At 47.5% G+C, this 10,905-nt stretch overlaps 1 protein-coding gene across 4 annotated transcripts in view; it reads right to left on the bottom strand.

Moving 5' to 3' along the window:
• Window positions 1–3,534: 3,534 nt before the first annotated feature.
• SNX19 (sorting nexin 19) overlaps window positions 3,535–10,905 on the bottom strand; it is a 125,806-nt gene continuing 118,435 nt past the window's right edge. For all 4 annotated transcript variants that reach the window (XM_063943626.1, XM_063943627.1, XM_063943628.1 and 1 more), the window contains 4 exons: window positions 7,152–7,311; window positions 5,232–5,416; window positions 4,610–4,697; window positions 3,535–4,406 (listed from right to left, as the gene is read on the bottom strand). In XM_063943626.1, coding sequence (XP_063799696.1) covers window positions 4,343–4,406; window positions 4,610–4,697; window positions 5,232–5,416; window positions 7,152–7,311 — 497 coding nt within the window. In that variant the 3' untranslated portion in view covers window positions 3,535–4,342. The remainder of the gene's footprint in view (window positions 4,407–4,609; window positions 4,698–5,231; window positions 5,417–7,151; window positions 7,312–10,905) is intronic.

Below are 10,905 nucleotides of genomic sequence, written 5' to 3'. Positions count from 1 at the left end.
TAGATTGAGGGATTTTAGGTTTAGGATCGGTCTGACCGAGCCATCTGGCTTTGGTACGACAAATAGGCTCGAATAAAACCCTTCTCCCCGTTGAGACGGGGGTACCGTGACAATGACACGCTGTTGACACAGCTTTTGTATCGCAGCGCTCACTACTTCCCTTTCTGGGAAAGAAACTGGCAAGGCTGATTTGAACAATCGGTGGGGGGGCACGTCTTGAAACTCGTTTGTACCCTTGGGACACTATTTCTAATACCCAAGGATCCAGGTCCGAGTGAAACCAGACCTGACTGAAGAATCGGAGACGCGCCCCCACCGGTACGGACTCCCCGTAAAAGGAGCCCCAGCGTCATGCGGTGGACTTGGCAGAAGCCGGGGAGGACTTCTGCTCCTGGTACCTGGCACAGCAGGCACCCTTTTTCCCCTTCCTCTACCTTTAGAGGCATGGAAGGACGACCCTCTTCCTTTTTTGTATTTATTAGGCCGAAAGGACTGCATCTGATAATGCGGCGTCTTTTTCTGTTGTGCAGGAACATAAGGAAGAAATGATGAACTTACCCGCTGCAGCAGTAGACACCAGATCAGCGAGGCTGTCACCAAACAAGACACCACCTTTATATGGGAGAGCCTCCATAGCTTTCTTAGAGTCGGCATCAGCATTCCATTGATGAATCCACAGCGCAATCCTGCCCGAGACTGCCACGGCATTGGCCCTTGATCCCAAGAGGCCAACATCCCTCGCCGCATCCTTTAGGTAAGCCGCAGCGTCCCTGATATAACCGAGAGTCAAAAGAATGCTATCCCTATCCAGGGTATCCATGTCAGATGCCAAATTATCTGCCCACTTATCAATAGCACTACTCACCTATGCCGACGCCACGGCAGGTCTGAGCAGCGCACCTGTAGTGACATAAATGGATTTTAAGGTAGTCTCCTGCTTACGATCCGCAGGGTCCTTTAGGGCAGCTGTGTCAGGAGACGGAAGCGCCACCTTCTTGGACAGTCGTGATAGAGCCTTGTCCACATTGGGAGATGACTCCCACTTTTCACTGTCGTCAGAGGGGAAAGGATATGCCATTAGAATTCTCTTGGGAATCTGCCACCTTTTGTCAGGAGATTCCCAAGCTTTTTCACAAAGAGTGTTCAGTTCATGAGAGGGGGGAAACGTCACCTCAGGCTTTTTTCCCTTATACAAACAAACCCTTGTATCAGGAACAGTAGGTACTTCAGAAATATGTAAAACGTCTTTAATTGCCACAATCATGTACTGAATACTCTTAACCAGTTTCGGATTTAAACTGGCCTCTCTATAGTCGACACTGGAATCAGAGTCCGTGTCGGTATCAGTATCCGCCATCTGGGTAAATGAACGCTTTTGTGACCCTGAGGGGGTCTGGACCTGAGACAAGGCGTCCTCTATGGATTTTCTCCACGTTTGTGTCTGAGAATCAGATTTATCCAGCCTTTTAGTCAATAACGCCCCATTTGCATTCAATGTACTCAACATATCCACCCAATCAGCAGTCGGCGGTGCCGACAGAGTCACTCCCAGTGCCTTATCCGCCCCCACAGTAACCTCCTCCGGGGAGGAGCACTCAGCCTCAGACATGTCGACACACACGTACCGACACGCACCAACACACTGGCTATAGGGGACAGACCCACGGAAAGGCTGTTAGAGACACACAGAGGGAGTTTTCCAGCTCACACCCCAGCGCCTATCCCGGTACTGAGAGCAAATACACACTACCTCAGACCTGCTTGCGCTGTTATTATCAATGTATAATCGCACCAAATAACTGTGCCCCCCCCTGTTTTGTACCCTGTTACTTGTGCAGGAGTGTGGAGGTCCGGGCCAGCGTCTCTGCATCCTGTGAAGAGAAAATGGCGCTGGTAAGCTGTGAGGGCTAAGCCACGCCCCCTCACCGGCGCACTGTAGTCCCGCTTAAATTTAAAATATTTATACTGGCGGGGGCTATATCAAGTGCCTAGGCACTTCCAACATATACATTTTTGCCAGGTTTATTGTAAAAACTTCAGTAATCATGCTGCCCAGGGCGCCCCCCCTGCGCCCTGCACCCTGCAAGTGCCGCCTGAAGTGTGTGTGGGAGCATGGCGTGCAGATTGCTTAGATTTTAAGCAGCGATCGCTCCGTGAGTACCCCCCTTAAGAAGCAGAGCCTTTGAACTCACAGAAGTAGGTCTGCTTCTCTCTCCTCAGTCCCACGATGCAGGGAGCCTGATGCCAGCAGTGCTCCCTGAACACAAAAAACCTAACAAAAAAGTATTTTTACAGAGAAACTCAGGAGAGCTCCCCTGTTAGTGTCCAGTCTCTCTGGGCACAGAATCTAACGGAGTTCCGGAGGAGGGGCATAGAGGGAGGAGCCAGTTCACACCCATTTAAAGTCTTAAAGTGCCCATGTCTCCTGCGGTTCCCGTCTATACCCCATGGTCCTTTTAGAGTCCCCAGCATCCTCTAGGACGTAAGAGAAAGCATGCTGGCTGTAGGAAGTACTGCAGGTATAGGGGAATAGCATGCTGGCTGTAGAAAGTACTGCAGGTATAGGGGAATAGCTGTCCAACATTTGAAACCGTCTCCCAGAACAATGTTATACTAAGTGGCCAAGACATTTGTACTGTGAGTGATGGGCTGTGTTATTTGATCCAGTGTAAGGAGCAGCACAATCTGTAAGACTAAATGTCACATAGCCAACAGTGATGATGCGCATTAATCAGACAACTTAGTGCAGGCAGGGCCAGCTCAGAGCACAGATAGTGGCAGGCAGCAGCAGGTAGCGAGTGACTCCCACCTCCTCTCAAGTCACTCACAGCAGCCAATCCCTCAGGCCACAGGGCCACTCAGTGAGACTGTGTCCCTCACTATCGGCAGGCGGCCGCAGGAAGCCTCCGCTTAGTAAGCCAGTCACCCACACAGCAGACTACTCCCCACACGGTGCAGGCGGACACAGCTATTTAAGGGATAGGCCGGCGCGGAGCTGCACAGCATGACTTCTATGACATCACGCATAGCCACACAGCCGGCCTGGGCAGCATCTGAGCCGAGTGCTAGTGCTCAGCGCTGCCAGCCTGAAAACAAATGTCCGCATGTGCACTGTAAACAAATCCCGGCGCATTTTGGCCAAAACCGATGACGAGATTGGCCTCACTCGAGATGAGCAGCTATATCCCCACAACTAGTTGCTGTTATTAGGGCAGATCTGTCTGCAAGCAGCATAACAGGATTTCCCTGTTTGAAGGGAAGTGGGATGCATCACAGCTGGGGAAATTTAAGAAAATTGGTACAAAGGCAAATGTCTGTGTAACCCGTAGCAACCAGGCTTTTTCTTATTTTCAAACTACAATAAGACCGCCTATTACGGCGCCTAGTAGTTGACCTTTAATCTGTCCTTTGATTATGAACGCTGTGCGCAACATTTGTGGTAGCCCAATACGTAGTGAATATGTAGCAACAGTACGAAACAAGTGACGCTACAGATAATTAGAGGGGAACCCAGGAAACAATGAAGGCTGGGAATTTGGGATTACAGCAATTTACTCATTAACATAATAAGTATAACCAGACATAACAGTAAAAACACAACATATCAGCCATAACACAGTAATAGCATACAGACACACAAGCTTTCCTCGACAGTGGCTGCGCCGGAACACAGGTGTTTTACAGCGCCATTCTAAAGCAACCATGTGATTATACACCAATCCAATAACTGTGCAGCCAACTCGTCACGTGACTTCTGGCTGACGCTCTCCCTTCATATCCCAATTATCCCGTCCTTTTAATGTGTCCAATAAAAGTGTGCTAGTACGTGATTTATAATCCAGTCATTACATCCCTGTGATCAGGTGTAAAACTACATTCACCACGTGGACATTTGCCGTGATTGCGCCAAGTGTGTAAATATACATAGGTATCAAGTGTCTGTGTGCATAATTTACACCTATGGTGCATTCACTAAGTGCCCCAAAAAGGCAAATACCCGGATTATACCTATGATCGCAGAGTGACGTTTGCTTTTGTGTACAATCAAATTAAAAACAATACATGAAAAACTCATGAGCTATTGGACATTCTCTGAAAAGAATACGGACATACAAGTACAGAGACCAGCACACGGCCACCACGCTGGAAATTAACACCTGGATCCCAGCCGTGAGATCTGCAGGATCCCCTGATGGCAGGTTATGCTCAGTCCTGTCTGGGACAGTGGATCCGGTGTAGTCGGGATTTGCTGAGTGCATTTCCACGGTTTTGTGAGTCCTACTGCACTAACAACGCAGCTTGGAGAAGTGCAAATAGAGAGAGACCAGTAGGGGGCATCCGACTACGATGGGGGATCACAGGTCAGGCTCTCCAGGAGGATGTCCCATATACAGTACAGCAAATGTCTGCGGAGACAGAGAGAACATATTATACTGCAGGCACACATTGGGCATAATCACAAGAACAAGCTGGCTAAGAAAGCAGAATTACATTAACGGAGTGTCTAGAAAATGACTACTATCAGCAACTTATTTTCCCCAGAGACCTACAGTAACTATATTTCCTGCTGTCACATAACAGGACATGATGAGCTGTAATGTGGCCTTACCTGTTAATTTGTGGGTGCTGAAGTGATTCCAGAACAGACTGCCAGACATGCTGGCACTTCTCAGTCCCCAACATCTCCTGGACCAGATCTGCAGACAGCCAGAACAGGGTGTGTAAGCTCAACAAACGCATATCGGTCCTCATTCCGAGTTGATCGCACGCTAGCTACTTTTAGCAGCCGTGCAAACGCATAGTCGCCGCCCACGGGGGAGTGTATTTTCACTTTGCAAGTGTGCGAACGCGTGTGCAGCCGAGCGGGTACAAACACATTTTGTGCAGAACAAAACCAGCCCTGTAGTTACTTATTCTGTGCGATGATTGCAGCGACGAAGGTCCCGAAATTGACGTCAGATACCCGCCCAGCCACGCCTGCGTTTTTCCAAACACTTCCTGAAAACGGTCAGTTGATACCCATAAACGCCCTCTTCCTGTCACTCGCTAGAAGCAGTGCAAAACAACGAAGCTCTTTGTACCCGTACGCCGCACGTGCGCATTGCGCCGCATACGCCTACGCAGTTTTGCAGTTTTTTTAAAATGATTGCTACGCAGCGAACATCAGCAGCTAGCGATCAACTCCGAATGACCCCCCATCAATGGTACAGAGGGTGGTTCATGGCACTCACCTGGTAAAATACCCATAAGACTGTGCAACGCCTGATCATGGGCTGCATCTTTCTGTTCTTGTGTCCTGGCTGGCCGGGGCTGGGTACGCAGGGCACCTCTGGGCCAAATAGCTTGCTGAAGAAGGCGGAGGTAGAGGACCCAGCGTTCCATGCAGGTGAAATTAGCCACTTGGACTTCTAGCCACCTGAGCGAAAGCCCCAATAAGGGCATTATTTTACACAGCAACATTATCATAGTGTAACTCAACACTTTATCATATCCACGCTATGGGAGTATCCTCACTTTCCTTACTTATTTATAAAGAGAAGACTTTGGCATGGAGCCGAGGGAGGAGGGAGAGAGGGACAGAGGGAGAGAGAGATTTAGGGGGACATTCACTAAGAAGTGATAAGAGCGGAGAAGTGAGCCAGTGGAGAAGTTGCCCCATCAACCAATCAGCAGCTCTGTATCATTTTATAGTATGCAAATTCTACATGTTACTTCAGTGCTGATTGGTTGCCATGGGCAACTTCTCCACTGGCTCACTTCTCCACTCTTATCACTGCTTAGTAAATGTCCCCCCTAGAGAGAAGAAAGTAACTTTTTTGTTTTTGTTTGGTTTGCTCCCAACCCGGAATCAGCCTCCCTGTATCTGAGAGCCGGATTCATACATTTCTCTCAGATACAGAGAATGCTAAGGCGAGAGCAGAATACATACAGCTACAGCACAGCAGGAAGATTTACATTGTACAAATAAATGGTAACATAAATAGAAATCACTATCAGCCTTGACACAAAGATTGTACTTGACTTTAATAGGAGAGAGGATAGAGACAACTTGTACTTTAATATTTCAGAGTTATTGATCAAAAGCAGAGAAGAATGGGAGATGAAGAGCTGTCTGCACAGAATATCTGCGGATTAATTAGCTGCCCAGCAGCGCCATCTTCTGGTGTAATAGTGATTTGCAGCAATGAAGAAACAAGTATTTTCCTGCACTTGCTGACCAAGACAATTAAGACTGACATAGACCAACACTGATCCAGATAAGAGTTGGGGTCAGGATAAAGAGTTGGGGGTCAGGATAAAGAGTTGGGGGTCAGGATAAAGAGTTGGGGTTAGGGTATAAGAGTTAGTGTTAGAGTTTTAGAGTTAGGGTACAAGAGTTGTGGGTCAGGATAAGAGCTGGGGGGGGTCAGGATAAGAGCTGGGGGGTCAGGATAAGAGCTGGGGGTCAGGATAAGAGCTGGGGTTAGGGTATTAGACTTAGGGAATAATAGTCAGGGTAAGGGTATAATAGTTAAGGTCAGGATAACAGTTAGGGTTACAATTAGGGTTAGGATAAGAGTTAGGGTTAGGTTCAGAGTTAAAATTAGAATTACAGTTAGAGTTAGGATAAGAGTTAGGGTTAGGATTAGCGTTAAGGGTTAGGATAAGAGTTGGGGTTAGGGTTTAGAGTATGGGTTAGGATTAGAGTTAAGGTTGGGATTACAATAAGGGTTAGGATAAGAGTTAGGGTTAGGATTATAGTTAGGGTTAGGATAAAAATTAGGGTTAGGGTTACAGGATAAAAATTAGGGTTAGGATTATAGTTAGGGTTACAGGATACAAATTAGGGTTAGGATTATAGTTAGGGTTACAGGATAAAAGTTAGGGTTAGGATTATAGTTAGGGTTAGGATAAGAATTAGGGTTACAGGATAAAACTTAGAGTTAGGATTAGAGTTAAGGGGTACAGTTAGGACAGATAGTTGTCCGCTGAGACTACGGAGAGACAAAGGAAGCGGCTAAAGTGGGGCCATTCCGCTTATTTACTGCTGTTAGTTCTCTACTGACACAAATCCAATATATTGCAATTTAATACTATCTTTAAGGTGGCATTCAGATCACTGTGGGATTTTCCTCCCATTGCTCCATCCAAGCCAGGGAAAGAGATCTCACCTCTGGATAAGGCTACCACACAGGAGGTGGGTGACTTTCTGCATGTTATCTGTACATAGCCAGCTCCACTGTTCCCTCATCGCCAACCACAGCACCTCGAGAGCCACCGCAGAAGGACCTCCGCCCAGACCTGTTCTGGCAGGTGGACCACTGCCCAGACCTGTTCCAACAAAGGGAAAAGTGTTATACAGTGACCGCCAACATGCATGATAATGACTGGATACATGGCTGTGAGAGTATTATAGGGCACTGCAGTATTATAGGGGCCACACACCCTGCAAAACATGGCCAACAACTGAGACATCAAAATTTGGAACTTATGCAGCTCACCAACTATGTTACAGAACTACCAACCACCTGGCCAATAGTCCTGTAGCTCAGAAGGGATGCAGACATTGGGCGGTATTCAAATGATATATCACGCCCGATCTCCTTTCTAAAGTGATCCCCGTTATCAGGCATATTGCGCCTGTAGTAATCAGGTTTAGCTGCGCAAAGGGTTGGGCGCCCTCGCTACCCCTGGAATGATAATACCACACCCGTCAGCAGAAACAGAACGGGTGTGGAAGGGGACAGAAAGAATTGAATACCGCCCATGATGTCTACATTAACAATGTCAAAATTCATAATGTTAACAACACAATGTCGACCATTAGATTGACACTGATGAAATGTCAACATTAAACATATCGGCATCTGCAAAATGTGAAATGTTGACATTATGCAGGGACCGAAGGGTTAGGGTTGGGCACTAGGGAACAGGTTAGGCTGCGGGCTGGGAGGTTAGAGTAAGGCTGTGGAATTGAAGCTTAGGGTTAGGCACTAGGGGAGGGTATTAGAGTTATGTTGCGGGAATGGCGGTTAGGTTATGTCATTGGAGAGAGAGGGTTAGGCTGTGGGATGGGAGGTTAGAGTAAGGCTGCAGGATGGGAGGTAAGAGTTAGGCACTAGAGGAAGGGTTAAGCTGCGGAGGGCAGGGTTAGAGTTCGGCTGCGGGGTGGGCAGCTAGCGTTAGACTGCGAGGATGTAAGGTTACAGTTAGGCACTAGAGGGAGGATTAAGCTGGGGGGGAGGCAGGGTCAGAGATGGGCGCAGATGGAAAGTTAGAGTTGGGCGGTGGTGTGAGTAGCTAGAGTTAGGCTGTGGGGATGGAAGGTTAGAGTTAGGCACTAGAGGGAGGATTAGGCTGCTGCGTGGTTTTGCAGGTTAGGATGCAGAAAGGGAGTTAGGATGCAGAAAGGGAGTTAGGATGCAGAAAATAAGATTTTACTCACCGGTAAATCTATTTCTCGTAGTCCGTAGTGGATGCTGGGAACTCCGTAAGGACCATGGGGAATAGCGGCTCCGCAGGAGACTGGGCACAACTAAGAAAGATTTAGTACTACCTGGTGAGCACTGGCTCCTCCCTCTATGCCCCTCCTCCAGACCTCAGTTAGGAAACTGTGCCCGGAAGAGCTGACACAATAAGGAAAGGATTTGGAATCCCGGGTAAGACTCATACCAGCCACACCAATCACACCGTAAAACTCGTGATACTATACCCAGTTAACAGTATGAATAACAACTGAGCCACACCAACAGATGGCTCATAACAATAACCCTTTAGTTAGGCAATAACTATATACAAGTATTGCAGACAATCCGCACTTGGGATGGGCGCCCAGCATCCACTACGGACTACGAGAAATAGATTTACCGGTGAGTAAAATCTTATTTTCTCTGACGTCCTAGTGGATGCTGGGAACTCCGTAAGGACCATGGGGATTATACCAAAGCTCCCAAACGGGCGGGAGAGTGCGGATGACTCTGCAGCACCGAATGAGCAAACTCAAGGTCCTCCTCAGCCAGGGTATCAAACTTTTAGAATCTTGCAAAAGTGTTTAAACCCGACCAAGTAGCAGCAGCTCGGCAAAGTTGTAAAGCCGAGACCCCTCGGGCAGCCGCCCAAGAAGAGCCCACTTTCCTCGTGGAATGGGCTTTTACAGATTTAGGATGCGGCAGTCCAGCCGCAGAATGTGCAAGTTGAATCGTGCTACAGATCCAGCGAGCAATAGTCTGCTTAGAAGCAGGAGCACCCAACTTGTTGGGTGCATGCAGGATAAATAGCGAGTCAGTCTTCCTGACTCCAGACGTCCCTGGAAACATATTTTCAGGGCCCTGACTACGTCCAGCAACTTGGAGTCCTCCAAGTCCCGAGTAGCCGCAGGCACCACAATAGGTTGGTTCACATGAAAAGATGATACCACCTTAGGAAGGAATTGGGAACGAGTCCTCAATTCCGCTCTATCCATATGAAAAATCAGATAAGGGCTTTTGCATGACAAAGCCGCCAATTCTGAAACACGCCTGGCCGAAGCCAAGGCCAACAACATGACCACTTTCCATGTGAGGTATTTTAGCTCCACGGATCTAAGTGGCTCAAACCAATGCGACTTCAGGAAACCCAACACCACGTTGAGATCCCACGGTGCCACTGGAGGCACAAACGGGGGCTGAATATGCAGCACTCCCTTAACAAAAGTCTGAACTTCAGGCAGTGAAGCCAGTTCTTTTTGGAAGAAAATGGACAGAGCCAAAATCTGGACCTTAATGGAACCCAATTTTAGGCCCATAGTCACTCCTGACTGTAGGAAGTGCAGAAATCGACCCATATTTTCGCCATATGCGGTGATAATGTTTTACGGTCACATCTTTCCTAGCCTTAATCAGCGTAGGAATGACTTCCTCCGGAATGCCCTTTTCCTTTAGGATCCGGTGTTCAACCGCCATGCCGTCAAACGCAGCCGCGGTAAGTCTTGGAACAGACAGGGCCCCTGCTGCAGCAGGTCCAAAAATATCACGATGCACACTGCCATATTTGCACCTCATACAGGTCCGCGCTGCGCATGCGTGCGCTCTCCCGTGCGTGCGCATACTCGCTGTAGCGGGCACCCGCAGGCGCACGGTATGTGCATTTACGGTAGAGTTTATGTGTTCGTAGCGTGCGACTCAATCGTTACATATTTTCACTATATAATATATTTTGTAGATCATGGTCCCTTTGATAGATTCTGAAAGTTTAGTTAATATAGCATGTTCATGGACAGAGAAATCCCTCTTTGTTTGATACGAAGGGTCAGACAGGAGTAATACTGTGGTGTTTAGTATCCATCGGAAGAATATTTAATTAGCAATATTCCGGTGTTGGTTTGAAGCGGATTAATCGCTCGTGCGAATAGTTATGGACATAAGAAGTTTATGTCCATTTACTATTATTTGCACTTACTTATCCATGCGGCGGGAAACCCAGTTTCCCACCCACCTGAGCAGTTGGAAATTGTCACAGCCCACCTGTATGAATCAACCTATGACCTTTTGTTATAATGCGAGGAGGAATTCCTGTGTCCAATGAACAATGAGATTGTAGGGACCATTGAATTGTATTGTGTGTGGGGCATAAATAGACAAGCCGATCACATCCAGCTCTCACTCTTCAACGGTTCTCATTGCTGATAATCGGGAGCTGGATGTCCAGAGGCGCATGCGATCGTTCCCCTTTGTGCGTAAGTTTTCTCCGCAATCATATTGTTTTTCTTGTTATTGTGAGCCATATCTCTCTCTCTCTCTCTCTCTCTTCTCCTCTTTCTCTCGTATTCTCTTAAACGTAATAGTATTGTATTGTATTTCCTGTGTAGTTACCTGGTTAGTTAGTCTATGTTATATTGTAGTGTATGACTTGTACTGTATTATTCTTTTTGCAAGTATAACATTCATA

Source organism: Pseudophryne corroboree, chromosome 10 (assembly GCF_028390025.1).
Source record: "Pseudophryne corroboree isolate aPseCor3 chromosome 10, aPseCor3.hap2, whole genome shotgun sequence".
NCBI lineage: Eukaryota > Metazoa > Chordata > Amphibia > Anura > Myobatrachidae > Pseudophryne > Pseudophryne corroboree.
This window is presented reverse-complemented; position numbering and strand designations above follow the sequence as displayed.